Source organism: Pelodiscus sinensis, chromosome 1 (genome assembly GCF_049634645.1).
Source record: "Pelodiscus sinensis isolate JC-2024 chromosome 1, ASM4963464v1, whole genome shotgun sequence".
Classification (NCBI taxonomy): Eukaryota; Metazoa; Chordata; order Testudines; family Trionychidae; genus Pelodiscus; species Pelodiscus sinensis.
The window spans coordinates 316,902,856-316,920,555 of record NC_134711.1 but is presented as its reverse complement, the minus strand read 5'-3'; the positions used below and the strand labels follow the sequence as shown (position 1 = coordinate 316,920,555).

Genomic DNA, 17,700 nt, shown 5'->3' with positions numbered 1-17,700 from the left:
CTGTCATCAATTGATGGTCAAAGATGAAACTGCAGAGGCTGAACTGCCATAAGAAAAAGAGCACAATTTGCTACTTGTACATCCCTCTAGCCACACAAAAGTCACTTTCAAAGGCTGAATTGAGCTGCTGTAGCCATTTTCCAAGATCTACCTTAAAGTAAAACAAAAAGAAGCCTCTTTGCTTATTTAGGTGCCAGGATAATTAAAAGCAAACATGCTTCTCCCAGACACATTATACTTTGTACATCATCAAGTTATTTAATTTTTTATTATGACAATTTACATGTCATATTTATATGAAAGAAACAACAGTAGATATTATAACAAAACATTATGAAAGAAAAAGTTACACAATTAGGCCTATAAGCTATAAAATGGCTTCAGGCCTAGCTTATACACAAAGAGTTCTGACCAGACTGTAGTGAGAGACAACAATGAACATTTCATTAACAAAAATATTGGCACCAGCCTTAACATTTTTTTACTTCATTTACAAGGAATACAGTATTTAAACAGTTGTGTACTGCAAATCTAAAAACATCAGCAGTTATTAAACTGCAGTTAACCCCTTTGAGCACTGAGACCACCACAACTTTAGTTTTAAAGTTTTTAATGTATTAGGTTTTACATGCAGGTGAAATTACTGGTGGGAAACATAACAGTGAAAGCATCACCCAATTTATGTGCAACAGGATTTACACTTCCAGTTTTTTAAAAACATATTTTCCCCCCTCCACATACAGACACAACACATACAGTGTATGTGCCCTATAGTCCACTCTCCTCAAAATGTAGCAAGTCATGATTTCAGAGAAAGATTTAAAAATCAAGGTTCAGGACTCAAGCAAAGTATTGGTTAAGCTCTACAAAGAACTGCTAAGCTTTTGGAAATTTACCATGTCACCTCTTAAGAAAAAGATAAAACAAAAATGAGGCCATCAGTGAATTTGAGAAACTTTAAGGAACTGTAGGTTTCTTTGCAAACATTCAAACAGCACATGTAAGCATATCTTTAAGTTTAAGAGACCGTATTTGGGAGTTTTGACCTAATTCTCACATTGGAGTATTGGAACAACCATTCTGCTAGCAACTAAACTGTACTACACTTACTGGAACTGTGGATAGAGACATGGACATCAGGTATAAACACACAAAGCGTGCCCATTCGACAGCCATTATACACTAAAATAGTGACATTACATTTTTCAAATCTGTCAACTAGCATATTATAAAAGAGGGCTGTGAAACAAGAAATTAACAATCAATGGCATTTAAAAAATTAATGCAAGTTAGGGTAAAATACTATTTTAATGAATGTACTGTAAGAATAAGACAATATAATGAGTATAAAATTAAAAGCAAAAGATTTTATTTCCTTTTCTACTACATTAACTTTAGTAGCAGGACCTTATACTCATCTCGCTAATAAATGGTGTGCCAGCACTAGGTTAATTACAGCTTTCAATAAAAGAGCTTTTTCCCTTTAGAAAGATTTGTTAAATTCTGAGAGTCAAGGTGAGGTAGTACCTTTCATTCAGTCAACTGCTGTTGGTAGAAGGTACACACTTTCAAGCTATGCAGAGCTCTTCTTCAGGTCTGGAGATGGAACCAGTGTGCCTGAGCTAAAATGTGGAACTTTTGACTTGTATTTAGATACTGTGCCTCCTTCCCCAGACATAGCCAAGAGTTCTGTGTAGTTTGAAAGCTTGTACCTTCCATCAATAGAAGTTGGTCCAATAAGAGATATTACCTCACCCAAAATTTCTCATATCCTGGGACCAACATGATTGCAACTTGTTATGTCTTAATAGGCTAAGGTAAATATTACAAATCAGTGTAGTTGCTTGGGTCATAAGGATAAGCATGCACAGTGGCCTCCATCAGATTGTGCCAAAGCCAAGCCATGTTATAATATTTAATGTATTGCTCCAAAAAACCCACATCCACACCTGCCCTCCAACACTCATTCATTCCTTGTAGGAAACCACCTTTGCAAACACACAGATTTTTATGCAGCTGTGGGGATAGGTCAAGAGGGTGTCAGCCTCAGTCTCTTAAAGGGGCACAGTCAATTTGAAATCTAGTCAATTTGTAAAGAGTGAATTACAAGTTGTTTCAGCACCGTGCTTGTCTGAACCCACTTCTGCAAAAGGTCATGATTTTTTTCTTCCTGCTCTGCACTACCATTTGAATGATCCACTCAGCACAACGGGGGAAACAATTTCTGACTAGCCCTGGGAACCAGTGAGGCTGACTATACACAAAGTGCTATCCAGTGCACAAAGTAAAAAATTGGAAAAAACAGAGCAACACTTTCCCTCTCTGATTTCTCAGCTCTACTTAGTAACCTTTGGGGTTATTTGTAGCAATCACAGACATATATACAGCCACAAGTACCATTATTAAGCAATGTGTATCCTCTGCCTGTATTCCCTGAGTTTCTACTGCTCATGAGAACAGGTTCAGGGTGCAAGCAGTTAGATTGCTAAAAATCAAAGTTGTCAGACTTTTTATACTTGTAATTGTGTCTGGAGTCTTTATACTACATTCTCAATTGTAAAAAACCTATTACCTACTTTACAGTGTTCAATTCTTTCCTTCAGAAACTGTACATAACTTAAGTGTTGTTCTATGCAATATAAATCTTTTGGAATGTACAAATAAGTTAAATTACTCTCAAGCTTTGGGTAAGTATTCAATTCCCAAGCAAGTTGGTTTTCTGTTGTTTGGTGTTCCGTTATTCAAACAGGCAGTTATGCTGATGCTATAATAAAGAGCTTAATAGATGACAATTTTCAAAAGGAACTAATGATTTTTAGGGTCTCAATTTTTGGTTGTCCAATGGGAGACATCTCCAAGGCGCCTTATTTTCCATGAGTGAGCGTTCTGCTGTTTCTCAAAAAGTGCACTGCTTTAATATGTCTCAGACTGGATACCCAAACATGAAAGCATCCATAATCATTAGCTATTTTTGAAAAATTAGGTCCGTACATATTGCAAACATTAGTTCAACTAAAATGAAGGCCTCTCTACTCACTCTGTGTTTCCTGAATTCCAAACCAGTTAAAAGCAACATTCCACCCCTAACTCAGGTGAAGGGTGAAAGACAAAAGCTAAGACTGGCAGCTAGGAGTTCCTATGATGCGTCAAGAATTATAGGCCTAATCCTACACATCTTTATTCATTAGAGCAGTCTTAATGATTTTCATAGATGCACTTCTGTGTAAGGACTTGCAGATCAGGGCTATTTAACATGAACTTTCTTTCTTTTCCCTTCCATCCAGTATATTTTTCTTCAGTAAAGATATGCATCCGCTTAAATGATTTAATATTTATTTATATACAACTTTTAAAGGTTTTATTTACCCAATGGGCCAGAAGTGTTCTTCTTAAGTAAATATGCCTGTAGGATGCATCCTGTGCATTAAAATCTACAATACAAACCTGTGGACAGTAGTCACTGCACATGTGCCACAATCACTTTTTTGAGGCTTAAAGGTTGCCATTTTGAGCCAGGTGACACAAATATCTTGCTCAGACCATTTTGGAGCTAGCATTACTGCCAAATACGATCTAATTATTGTACACAAAGGGGATTTTAAAAACCCAAGTGCCTTTACCTTGTTTACTTTTAAGAAAGCTAGTTTGTGAAAGTGTGTGACTGGAAGCAATGTTTAAATATTACTGTTGAGCCAAGTCTTCAAACCAAAGAGCTCTCAGTGTCAAATTAGAAATGTCTGAAAACAGAGATCTGTTTGGACACCCTGACTTTTAGAATTATTGAATTACTACAGCATTTGGATATCCACACAGTTCAAGAGCCTAAGACAAATTAGAACAAATGGACTACCATGCGAAGTTTTTTTTCTTTTATGAACATTCATGTTGCCTTGAAGAGCAACTGAACACCTTAAACCAAAGGGATAATCTTAAAAAAGGTGACTATCTTATAAACATACAATATGGGGTAAAAAAAAAAAATCACTCTTCCTCTGAAGTGCAATTAAAATGCAGAAGCCTTTAGATAGAGAAAAGAGGTGTTTGTGTGTTCATATAATTTAATGTGCACAACTCTGAATAAACTATCAAAACTCAAAGAGTTCACTGTTTAGTATTGATCTTCCTGTATTTGTAATTAAAGAGACAAACTGTCTACTATATCTGTTTTTTTAAAAACCAGGAATACACTCGTTTAGAAGAATCAAAGATGACAAAAACAACCATGTTGAAGTTCTTACTATATTACAGGCTTGTTAATGTAATCCATCACATCCATTTAAGTGTGAAGTGTATTTACTGTACACTTATGATACCAATGCTCATGCAAATGGTTAGCAAGCCAGCTAATGTCCCTCTTCTCTTTGTGAAAGGAATTAGAAATTTCCATCCCTCATTTTACTCCCTAAACTTGTAGTTTCCTCCTTTTTCCGATCCTGCTTAAAATCTGAACTGCACTTAATTGACTTTCTTCCCAATGGGTTCTGTAGTAACTAATGTTCAACTTAAAAATCTGCAATATAACATTTAGTCACAACCTGATGAGTAGCTGCTTGTGCGATCAAATCCTTACCTACAGGACTGCTATCTGCTTATTCTTTTCCAGCTGAAACATTTATGTTAAATAACCCAAGGCCTGTCTCCATTTTGTTTCTAAAATTATTTGATCTTTTGCTTATTGACTTTAGCAACATCTGAAGATTGGTATTCATTGTGAACATTGACATAATCCAAAAACATCGCTCTTCATTCCTAACCAAAATTACAGTAGAACACAATCTGTGAATGACTCCAAATGAACTGGAGGATATTTCTGTAGTGTGGACTAATGAAAACAGTCTTCCCATTTGACTAGGGGGTCACCTGGGCTCTTATCAAGAAGTGCCATTTTCCAAATAAGATACTACACATTTCCCATCAAGCAGAGTATCTTCAAACTAGGGATTGGGAAGAGGCTGAAAATATATGTCCTCTCTTTGGGCCAAATGATGCAGTCCTTACTCAGATAGGGTTCCCATTGATATAAAAGGGAGCTTTGCCTGTGTAAGGGCTTCAGGCTTGGAATCTTTGGGATGACCTTAACATCAGAAATGACTTTTTCTTAATCAAATAGAAAGTGAATTGACAAAACTGACATACAGGAAGTAATGCTCTGTAGCAGTGTCAAAGTCACGGATGTATTTATAGAACTGACGGTACCTGGATTATATATTCCAGTCTTCTGACTGGGCTTTATGACGTTGTTTGCTTTTACATCATTCCCACAATTAAGACATAATATTTGATTGTGTCCACGATTGGTGTATTCACTACTTCCAACTCTTTTGTATTTTTCTTACATTGAATTTAATTGCCCATTAAATGTCTATAATTTAGAGTTGATGCTGCAGCAAGAGTGTTTGCTATAGCACTTTCCAGATACTAAAAGGCTAAGACAGACAGTAAAAGGGTTATGGCACTGTCCAAACAAAACAGAAGTCCTGGCTGTACAGAGTATTGCTATATGTGTTTCAGACAGCTTGCATTGCAAATATTAAAAATGCACAACAATTACTAACACTGAAAAATGGGAGCCACGTGTCACTAATTTTAAACACAAGTATATTAGAAATGTAGCAGCACTACACTGATGCATCACCTAAGCAAAAGAAAAAAACACCTATAGTAGCTTAAAATGCTACATATACTTTTAAGAACACTTTCTAAACTTTTGTGGCTGTTTGCACTACCCTGTTTAAACATCTGTTAATGAAACCTGTTATCTATCAATTGACATGGCAGAAATTATTTTTTTTAAATTCAAATGGAATAAACTCATTTGGAAAGAATGAATTCTTTCTCATATTTTAAGTCACAAACCTTGATTACCATAGCAAATGATGACTGTGTCCTAACCTTTTGCATCTTTGATAGTTCTAGTTTTATACATGAGGATATATGAACTGCTAGAATCCCAATGAAATTACATTAATGCAGTCGATTCTACAGAACTTACATGGATGGTTGGGGGAGGGAGGGCGGAAGGGGAGGGAAACAAGAATAAAGATTTTCAAGGCCAAAAGGTATGGTTTTTTGGATCTAGGTTTTCTAGAGAGGTATTTAGTAAAGGCCTAATGCCAGCTTTATTACAGTGAAACAGAAGTGCTTAACTACTGACTGACTAGTCAATACGACCTGGAGGAGCTGGGGGTGAGGGTAGGAAGGAGAATTAACTCCATGGTGCCAGCAGCAAATTTGGTGCATCCATTGCCGGCAATGGACAGAACACCAGGGGAGAAAAATCCAAATCTCAGCACAAAAGGATTAATAGATGTGACCGTATCAGATTTCAACATTTGGCAGCTATGTTTTAGTTATGGGCTATAATGTATAAACTTTACAATCTGCATCTTAATTAACAGCGAAGAGAAAACTGAGTGCTACCTGAAATAAACTTCAGCTTCACTGTCTATTATGTGCCAAATAAACAGTTATAAAATCTGTATACTCAAGCTAAAGTACATGCCACTCAAAGTAATGAGATGTTGTCTTGGCATCTAGCATTTTATCCCAGAAATACTGCCCTCTTGAAATCAGTTGGTCACATGACAACTATTCAAATGTATTTTAAGAAAATTCTAATGGCCAAAGGCCAACACTACATTCAAAACCTGCTAATACATCCAGGCAAATAAGTAAATCAAAACAGAAACACACAAATCCAAAACAGAAAACCTCCAAAAAGAAAACTGCTCCATTTGTTTACTTCAATTTGAAGTAGATATTAGGGGCATGAATGGACCAGTCAAGGTTTATTTGAAAATCCCTCCATCATCAGATGTGCTGAAATTCTGTGGTCGATGCAGTATGTACAAACATATTCCTTTCAAAATACTCTGATAGATGGTTTCAAACTCAAAGGGCCAGGAAGTTACTTTATACAGTTCTGGCATCTGTGAAATTTTACAGCATTCACGTGGTATCATCCAATTTACAAACTAATTTCACACCAAGATTTCCCTCCCACCAGATACTGTACATTAAAGGCCATCTGATGAAATATTCATAAAAAACTGTTTTATAAATTCATTGGTAGTATATTTCAACTGTCAAAACTTCATTACAGTACACTTCACTGTACAAACACTTTAAAGGATGTTTATCAGGAAACTCTGCAAACCAAAATGGATACTAGAGTTCTTGTTTATTGTACTTTCTGGGCCTTTTTATTTACTGTGGTTATCTCCAGTCTTAAATCAAACTGCTTTCATGAAGATGGCTACTAAAATGAGCTATGTATGTTAACCTACAACTCACAAAATGCAACAGTAGAGACATTAATTTTTAAACTGTTAAATTGTAATCTAAGTTGTGAACATTTAAATATAATATATATCTCATATGAAAAAGCTAAAGCACAAGTGCTTCTGCACACACGCCCTCATTCCCACCTCCCCCTTCCCCTGCCCTAGTTACGTTTTGGGCCCTGACTGATTTGGAATGCTTTCATAGGCCACACATTTCGACAAATTTGTTTTCTTTCAGGAAATATAAAGTCAAAAATATACAAATCTCTTGTTGTTATAAGGTTTTTGTGAATGAAATTACCCAGGACCATGGACATGGAAGGAGAGAAAAAAATGAATAGGGAATTTACAGCAATTTATCTTCAAAGTTCAAAACTGGTCACTTCACAGAAAGACTACAGAACTGGTGAAATTCTTGCTTCTAAAAAGTGATACTGTAGTGGAGAGTCTTCTAGGAAAAATAAAACAGCTTTTAATAACTGGCCCGCTGGTATGAGCTACCGTGGAATAAATTAGCACAAAAATGGAAGAAAGTCTTATAACTGTTCACTGTTACAGACATAATCAACAAGGTCAGTCACTCTCAAAAGTTCATCCTCCTCTTCCTCTGGCCCTGCTACTTCCTGACCACCCCCTGTCCCATTGGGTGCCAGACTGGCATTGGCTGTGCTGTCCTTGGGGGCTTGAGTCTTCTCACTTGGTTTACCAATCAAGGTCTCAATAGTTTTACCTGGGCTCTGTCCATTGGTGGAAGGCAAGTCCACTAGGCTGTAGTCCAACGGGCTTTCTACTTTCCCTACGTTATCAAAGTCATCTTCATCATCACTTTCTATCCGGTAGCACGACTTCTTGGTGCTGTCATGAGGAACATGGGGTGCTGACGGCTTATTTGCAGGTGCAGGCTTTTCTACATCTTTGTTCGCATTGTCACAGTTATCTTCATCGTCTGTTTCAATTCGATTCAGCCGTTTTCGGACGGGTCTTCCCTCCTCTGGTTTGTCCCCTTCCTCTTCTCCTTCTGAGTATTCATCTGTACTTCGGCTACGTTTTTGAATAGACCGCTTTGAATCCTTTGCTGGTTCATCATCTTCAGAGTTCTTGGACATGTAGCTCTCTGGAATGAGGAACAGACTTAAAATGGTTAGCAAAATCTGATGGCAGACAAAACTTTAACAATTTTCTGCCGAAAAGGACCTGGGGATTACAGTGGATGAGAAGCTGGATCTAGGTCAACAGTGTGCCATTGTTGCGAAGAAATCTAAAGGCATATTGGGCTGTATTAGTAGGAGCATTGCCAGCAGATCAAGGGAAGTGATTATTCCCTTTTATTCCGCACTGCTGAGGCCATGCCTTGAATATTGCATGCAGTTTTCGGCCCACCACGACAGAAAGAACGTGGAAGGGGATTTGATAGCAGCCTTCAACTACCTGAAGGGGGGTTCCAAAATGGATAGAGCCCGGCTGTTCTCAATGGTGACAGATGACAGAACAAGAAGTAATGGTCTTGAGTTGCAGTGTGGGAAGTCTAGGTTAAAACTATTAGGAAAAACGATTTCACTAGGAGTGTCATGAAGCACTGAGATGGTTTATTTAGGGTCGGGAGGAATCATTATCCATAGAGGCTTTCAAGGCCCAGCTTCACAAAGCCCTGACTGGAATGATTTAGCTGCATTTGGTCCTGCTTTGAACAGGAGGCTGAACTAAATCATGTTCAGAGGTCTCTTCCAATACTAATCCTCTATGGGTCTATGAATTGCTCTTTATACTTTACCTTTTATCCCTCTCTTCTGAAATGCCAATCCTTTCTCTGTCTCACACTCTCCTGCCCTTTCCCTCTCATCACAAAGTTAGTGTTTAATTTATCTATTTTTTTCCAAAACCTGTGCTAATGACACTTTAATTTGGGACAGATTCCTCAGGTTTATCAACTAAAAAGAATGGCTCAGGTTTGGGACTCTGCCTCACATCCTCAACCATGAAGACTGATGCACTTAGGAAGGAACAATCAGTTCCATACATACAAGATGGGAAGCGACTGTCTAGGAAGGAGCCTAGCGGAAAGGGATCTAGGGGTCATAGTGGACCACAAGTTGAATATGAGTCAACAGTGTGATGCTGTTGCAAAAAAAGCAAATATGATTCTAGGTTGTATCAATAGGTGTGTTGTAAGCAAAACTCGTGAAGTCATTCTGCCGCTCTACTCTGCACTAGTTAGGCCTCAGCTGGAGTACTGTGTCCAGTTCTGGGCGCCACATTTCAAGAAAGATGTGGAGAAATTGGAAAGGGTACAGAGAAGAGCGACAAGAATGATTAAAGGTTTAGAGAACATGACCTATGAAGCCAGGCTTCATGAACTGGGCTTGTTTAGTTTGGAAAAAAGAAGATTAAGGGGGGACATGATAGTGGTTTTCAAATATCTAAAAGGGTGTCACAAGGAGGAAGGAGAAAATTTGTTCCTCTTGGTTTCTGAGGACAGGACAAGGAGTAATGGGCTTAAAGTGCAGCAGGGGAGGTTTAGATTGGACATTAGGAAAAAATTCCTAACTGTCAGGGTGGTCAACTATTGGAATAAATTGCCAAGGGAGGTGGTGGAATCTCCCTCTCTGGAGATATTTAAGAACAGGTTAGATAGACATCTGTCAGGGATGGTGTAGACGGAGCTTGGTCCTGCCTTGAGGGCGGGGGGCTGGACTCGATGACCTCTTGAGGTCCCTTCCAGTCCTATTATTCTATGATTCTATGAAATAATTCATTTAGTTTCTCAGCCACAGTCTTATCATCCTGGCGGCAGAGGAGGAGGAAGGGAGAGGAGGGGGTCAATCTCCCAAAGGTGCTGGACCACAGAGATCCAACCTGTACATAATGACCAACTACAGCTACTAATTAAATGGCTTAACTATTTACAGAAAGACAGTCTGAAGACTATTAAGAAGATGACTTGCCAAAACAAAAGCAAACGTGGGTTCCGGCTAACCGTCATAGGTGGTAAGAAGGAACTGAGATGGCAGAGCCCTAAAAACAGCACCACAGAAGCATGACTCCAGAGGGTGCCTAAGCCAACCCGATGGGTACTGTTAGGGGAAAAACCTTCTGGCTAACTAATTAGGTGTGCATTCACCAAATGCACATCCCTGATTGGAACTGACATGAGTAAGAACTCAAACAACCAATCTTGCCAAGCAAACCTAATTTCCTTCACTGAAAGGGTTACTGACTTAATGGATACTGGGAAGCAGAAAACATGGTATAATCTTGACTTTAGAAGGCTTATGTCCCACATGACAGTCTCATTAGCAACCCAGAGGAATTTGGGCTTGATGAAATCACTATAGAAGTGGGTGTACAACAGGATTAAAGACTGTACTCTGTGTAGTTATCAATGGTTTGCTGTCAACTCTCAGAATGTATCTAATGGGGCCCCACAGCTCTGTTCTCAGTCTGATATTATTCATTTTTTTCATTAATGACTGCAACAATTAAGTGTAGAGAACGCTTTGCAAAAGATCCCTAACTGAGAGGGGTTGCAAGCTCTTTGGATGACAGGATTAGGGCTTGAAACAGCCTTAACAAATTAGAGAATTATGATGAAATCAACATGAAATGTACTAAAAAGATAAGGGCAATGTACTTCACTTAGAAAAGAAAATACAAATCCACAACTACAAAATGAGGAACAACTGGATAAGTGGGTGCAATGCTGAAAAGGATCTGGATGTTAAAGTAGATAAATTGAATTGAGTCAACAACCTGATGCAAAAAAGACCAATATCATTCCAATGTGTATTAGCAGGAGTGTCATATGAAAGACATGGAAAGTAACTAGTAATAGAGATGTAGCCGTGTTAGTCTGGTTTAGCTGAAACAAAAGACAGGACTATGCAGCACTTTAAAGACTAACAAGATGGTTTATTAGGTGATGAGCTTTTGTGGGCCAGACCCACTTCCTCAGATCAAATTGTGGAAGAAAATTGGCATGACCATGTATACCAAAGGGATACAATCAAAAAAAGTGAACACATATAAAAAGGACAAATCAAATTTCAGAACAGAGGGGGGATGAGGGAGGGAAGTTAATGTCTTTGAGCTAATGATATAAGAGGTGATAATTGGGGAAGCTATCTTTGTAATGGGTAAGATAATTAAGCATGAACGACTGGGCCTCAACAAAGATGCTAATTATCTTACCCATTACAAAGATAGCTTCCCCAATTATCACCTCTAATATCGTTAGCTCACAGACATTAACCTCCCCCCCTCATCCCCGCTCTATTCTGAAATTTGATTTGTCCTTTTTATATGTGTTCACTTTTTTTGATTGTATCCCTTTGGTATATATGGTCATGCCAATTTTCTTCCACAATTTGATCTGAGGAAGTGGGTCTGGCCCACAAAAGCTCATCACCTAATAACCATCTTGTTAGTCTTTAAAGTGCGGCATAGTCCTGTCTTTTGTTTCATGGAAAATAACTGTCCTGCTCTACTTGGTACTGGTGAGGTCCCAGTTGGAGCACTGTGTTCAGATCTGGGTGCCAGTTAAAATCCTGATCTATGAAGAAAGTTTAAAAGAAACTGGACATGGTTAGGCAGGTGAGAAGATGACAAATATGGGACCTGATAACAGTCTACAAATAGGATGGTGATCAATTCTTCTCTATGTCTACTGAAGGTAGGACAAATAGTAATGGGCTTAATCTGCAGCAAGACTTAGATATTAGGAAACAATTTTTAATTATAAAAGTAGTTAAACTCTGGAACAGGCTACCAGATGAGGTTGTGGAAGCCCCATTACTGGAGGTTTTTATGAAGAGGTTGGAAAAACACCTGTTCAGGTTGGTTTAGGTTTATTTGGCCCTGCCTCAGCACAGGGAACTTGACCTCTCAAGATCTCTTCTTCTAGCTCTACATTTCTATAATTTTATTAAAAGTTTACATGCAAATACATGGATATTTAGTAGGGAACAGAACAAAATTACCCAATTTAGATACAACCAGGACACCAGCATTAACTCCCTGACTCTTACAAAAGGATCTTTAATTATCACAAAGGTCAGGATTTTGTGACTTCTCAATTGAAACATGCAAAATACTCCTGTCTTCCAGAATAATTGCATTTCCTACTTTGGAATCTCAATGTTTCCCTACCTAGTAGAGTAATTTCACACCAGGAAGTCAGGATAAGGGAATGCAGAGATAGTTTGACAAATAACTGTAGCAATGGCTTGTTATATCAAGTGGTAAGTTGCATCACAAGGATGTATTTAGAGTTTGGAAAATACTGAGGATCTCAGGAAAAAATCCTCTGTGCATCTCACACTAACCTCCACTCTCACGTTTACTTTCTACCCATATTTCTCTCTTTGCACTATCACTCACACATTAGCTCCTGCAAACGGTGGAGTGCTCTTTTTTACCTTCACTGTCTGAACTGGGAAGCCTGCGTTTATGAAGTCGTCTTAGCTCCTTTCCATATCGAACACTTTTCTGTGAGGCATCACTTTCTGAATCCTCCTTATAGTTAACCTGTCTTTTCTGATTCCGCCTTGATCTTCTCCTCCTAGTTTCCAGATAATCATCATCACTGTAATCTGTGTAGTCACCACTTTCTGCAAAGAAGAAAACAGCCATGTGTTTTAGACTGTTAACATGAAAATGCACAGACCCACCATCACATTTCCAAAAGGTATGTGCAACCTTGAACCAACAAAATCAACTACTCTTCAGTCAAAGGAACACCTCAAGCATTATGCCTCTAATGGGAACGTTATCATCTTGACCAGATACAGCTTCAAACTACTCCACTGGCTCCCCATTCATTTCCAGCATGAAATTGCATCTATTTTTAAAATTCACGTATGGACTTGACCAGCTACCCTAACAAACCTCTCCCACCACTCCTCTAGCACTGGTTTCCTTTTATCCTTCTATACAATCTTACCTCTGCCTGTGTGAAACACGCTTCTCCTCTACAGCGCCAGCCAACTGGAACAACCTGCTTGAATCTGAATTGATTATATAATTTCATTTCAATCTCCACTGGAAAATAGCTCTCCTGACCAGTTTTTATTCAACTCTAATTTTATTTTATTCAAGCATTTTTAGACAATGTGCATGAAAGACACTGACAGAATAGCAGTGGTTAAAAATGAAGTGGGTAAACAATTCCTGAAAAGAAAAGTGGCTAAACTTTGTATACCTGAGTTTACCCTTGACCATTCTGCTGTAGTTGTAAAGTGCTGACTTGAAAACAATCAATCTGTAACAAGAAATCAATCCTATAGGTTTCAAAGCTGCAGCTACAAGTTTGGTCAGAATACCAGACGAGAGTCTTTATAATTACCAACCCCACACTCATTCCTAGTTCTTTGGTGCACCAGTCTTCTGGAGACCTAGTACCCTATTAGGATCCAGTTAAGTGTTGGGTAATCAGTGGCCTACACGCAGTTTGCCTGTGGTAGTCCCGGTGGGCCGCTAGACACCTTATTTACCTGAGCATTTGCAAGTGTGACCATTCGCAGCTCCTGTTGGCCATGGTTCACAGTTCACAGCTAATGGAGCTGTGGGAAGCAGTGCAGGCTAGGCTACTACCTTCTGCAGCTTCCATTGGCATGGAACAATGGACCATAGCCAATGAGAGTGTGAGTGGCCATACCTGAGGATGCTGAGGTAAATAAAGTTTCTGGAAGCCAGCTAGGGGCCACTGCCCTGGTTTAGCCTGTCAGCCACTTTTTCCAACTGAAAATAACTGTGGTAGCTGGGTGCCATTTAACTACTTTTTCTTTGAACCATGTCAGAACCATTAGTCCATAGTGATAATGCTGCATTTTCATTCACAACACAAGATGCCCTATTATGTTATTAACTGAAATGACAAACTAAAACTGCTGCCTTTTACCACAGAAACATTAAGAAAAAGGCAAGAACAACTCAACAGAGAGCTCAATAAGATACCTCAGAGCTCTGGAGAAGAAAAAAAAATAAAGCAATGGTCCATGTTTGTTATTTCTTTAGATCCAACATCATGCAAGACAGGCTCCCTGGAAAAGGAGCTTGTGGGCATAAGGGAAGGAACACACAGTTCGAGCAATCACCCTTTTTGGAGGAGACAGAGAGAGGGGAGGAGCAGAGGGATGAGAGACATGCACTGTCTTGGGGAAAGGAACAGGACAGAATATCTCAAAGACTGAGATGCTTTATTTGTCCACAAAACCGAAGAATATTAGTCAGCAGCAGAGCAAGCTTCTCCAACATCGAGCTGCCATGGAGGGATCACGTCCAGAGATTAGAAGGAAATTCCACTTTCAGGCACACTGAGCCATTGGCCTCTCTGCCTCTTGTTAACAAGAGCCTCAGTGCATACACTCTATTAGGGTAGAATTTTTTGTGATGAACACGTCCACTAGGAACTAAACACAAACTGCTCCCAAATATTCAGCTGCATTAGTGTGTAATAACTTCAGATCCTTTAGCTTCTGCATCAGTTGCTCACATATTTTCATTAATCACAGACTAACACCATTTCCATTATGACTCTGTGTGTGTGTTCAGACTCAAACCATTTCTCTGTTAAAGTTGTTGTTGGTCCCTTAGTGGCCTGCAGAAAAGGAAGACAGCTTACAGAACAATCATTTTAAGCTCATACACCTTTCTTAATTAGCCCAAACATAACTCACACTGGAGACAAGCCCTTCAACAATAACCCATTTCAGTCTGCAGAAGCTCAGTTGACTTCACAAAGATGGATACAATAATGGAAAGGCCATTTGGTACCTGCAATGGGCTAATACTGCAAAGCATTGAATGCCTTTAACTCCATATAGGAGTTTAGGACATTAGGTAGTTTTGGGCCCACTCCTACAGAGTGAGTGATACTCCCAAAGATGTTCTTCCTAAAAAGTGCTAACTCCTCATGGAAAGCTATGAGAATACATTAGGTCACAAAATTTACCTATTTTCTGATTTACTCCTTCTTGATTAGTAAGAACAAATATGTGTAAGAAAAAAAATCTTCTCCCTTTAGTTCATCTGCTTCCATTACTTATTCCTGTGGGTAGGACTCATTTCCACAGAGTCAACTGAATTTCAGATAGAGGATGGATTTTGATTCGGGATCAGGCAGTATAAGGCAAGGAACAAAGATTCTGTTGTCAAGCAAGCCTCCCTAGTAATTAAAGTTCAAAAGAGAGAAATAACGAAAGCATAGATTCATAGACTATTAAGTCTGAAGGGATTACTATTGTAATTTACCTTGTCTTCCTTGTTTAACATAGATCATAGTACAATAATTCTTGCAGTTGAGGGAATTACTCTTCCCTATGCTACAAAATCAGGGAGAGTTTCTCCAACCAGTAGGCTTTTCAAAGTTTTCAATGAGGCATCAGCAGAGGCTGAGTAGGCACAATAAAATATTTCTTTAAACTACTTTTCGGGCTAAATTTTTAAAAAAAGATTGTAACGCACAAAACATGAAAATAGAGAAGCTAATGGAAATGAAACATTGGGAACCTGCAAATTCTGCATACAATTGTCAATGTACCCTCGCAACTTCAGCACACTTTAATATATTAAAAAAATACTCGAATGGCAATTTTCATCTCCAAAGTAACTCACAGAGTCATCTAATTAAACAACATCACCTCTATTACAAAAACATTAGCCCTATTTTTACAGTTAGTACCTTAGAAGCACAGATGACACATGACCCAATAGCCAATCAATGTCAAGGCCTAGATTAGAAGTCAGGATTTTATAATTCCCTTTATTCTCCCTCCCCAGTCTTTTTGCTTGGACCCCCTTCTCTGGCACACAATAGCTAACTCTGAAAAACTTAAGCTTACCAGACTCCCTACTTAAATTGTCCTCAGAGTCCTCCTCTTCATCATCCTCTGAATATTTTTTCTTGACTGTTTTTCTTCGTAACCGCCTGCTTTGTCTCATTGGCCTAGCATAGTGTCGCCTGGGTCTACGGGAACAGAACTCGGTATCACTGTCTTCGTTTGATAGCTGATCATCTTCACTTTCATCCGGGTTCTCCTCTGAGACAACAAACTCATCCTGAGATCTGTTAAAAATGTTACAGCCAAAAGAGGTTTTTGGAACAAACAGACTAAAACAATGTAACATATAATAGATATACTTAATAGAGCTTATAATAAATGTAGATGATACTTCAATGATATATTTATGTATCTCTTTTTGCCTGGAGATCTTAAACACCTGCTGCATACCTGAAGTTGCATTTATAGAATATAATAGGGTATGTCTACACTACCCCGCTAGTTCGAACTAGCGGGGGTAATGTAGTCATCCGCAGTTGCAAATGAAGCCCGGGATTTGAATTTCCCGGGCTTCATTTGCATGAAGCTGGCCGGCGCCATTTTTAAATGCCGGCTAGTTCGAACCCCGTGCCGCGCGGCTACACGCACGGAGTAGCTAGTTCGGATTAGGAACTAGCTACTCCATGCCGCGTGTAGCCGCGCGGCACAGGGTTCGAACTAGCCGGCATTTAAAAATGGCGCCGGCCGGCTTCATGCAAATGAAGCCCGGGAAATTCAAATCCCGGGCTTCATTTGCAACTGCGGATGACTACATTACCCCCGCTAGTTCGAACTAGCGGGGTAGTGTAGACATACCCATATAGAGCAGATTAGGACAGTACATGAATCCAATTGAAATGGCAGGTGGCTTTATTTTGGCTGAATTCCAGTTGGCCCAGAACTTCAAAATAAAGAATGTATAAGAATAGTGGTGTTTAAGTACCTACAAATAGTCAGGACTTTGGTTTGTCTCTTCTTTGAAATATGGTACCCTCACTCTTACACTGCTTCTGTCATATTGGTTCAGTAATAATTCAGATAGAACACCACCTACGAAATAATTTCACATTTCACCTACAGTAGGTGTTCCTTTGAGATATTTCATTCAAACACTAACCAAATACAAACCTATTCACTTGTGAGAGTTGAAAGAATCATAACCATGAAGTTGATACACTTATGGATAAACTTATAATTCACTGATTTATATTACTGATTTTTTTCAGCAATACTATCATACAAAGACTGAGCCAATTTATACAACAGTTAAGTAACCTACCTGAAAGGAAAGGTACATAGGCAACAGTATGTTGTTGCTGTTACTCTCATAGGTTGGGAAGAAAAACTCTACTTTTTCCTGCTTTCTGCATCTAGTTCTGCTAGTATCTGAACCTCAAATTTTTAGCATGCTAAAATCAAAAGTGGATTTCAATAGCTTTCTTTAAGCTACTAGAAATGAAGCATTCAGTCTACCTATCAGTACTTCATAATTCTAAGATATCTGTGAGGTTTTGTCTGTACTAGAAAGTTGTACCTCCTTATCTATATTGAGTAGAACAGAAAGATGCCTTACATTGGTATTGCAATTCCCATACAGTAAGAAA

The 17,700-nt window shown here is 38.7% G+C and overlaps 1 protein-coding gene across 3 annotated transcripts in view; it reads right to left on the bottom strand.

Moving 5' to 3' along the window:
- Positions 1–249: 249 nt before the first annotated feature.
- RSF1 (remodeling and spacing factor 1) overlaps positions 250–17,700 on the bottom strand; it is a 112,239-nt gene continuing 94,788 nt past the window's right edge. For 2 of the 3 annotated variants that reach the window (XM_075919499.1, XM_075919498.1), the window contains exons 14-16: positions 16,118–16,341; positions 12,695–12,886; positions 250–8,397 (exon numbers count right to left, since the gene is read on the bottom strand). In XM_075919499.1, coding sequence (XP_075775614.1) covers positions 7,820–8,397; positions 12,695–12,886; positions 16,118–16,341 — 994 coding nt within the window. In that variant the 3' untranslated portion in view covers positions 250–7,819. Of the gene's footprint in view, positions 8,398–12,694; positions 12,887–13,218; positions 14,875–16,117; positions 16,342–17,700 lie in introns of those variants that run through there. The other variant, XR_012900792.1, reaches the window with a different exon arrangement.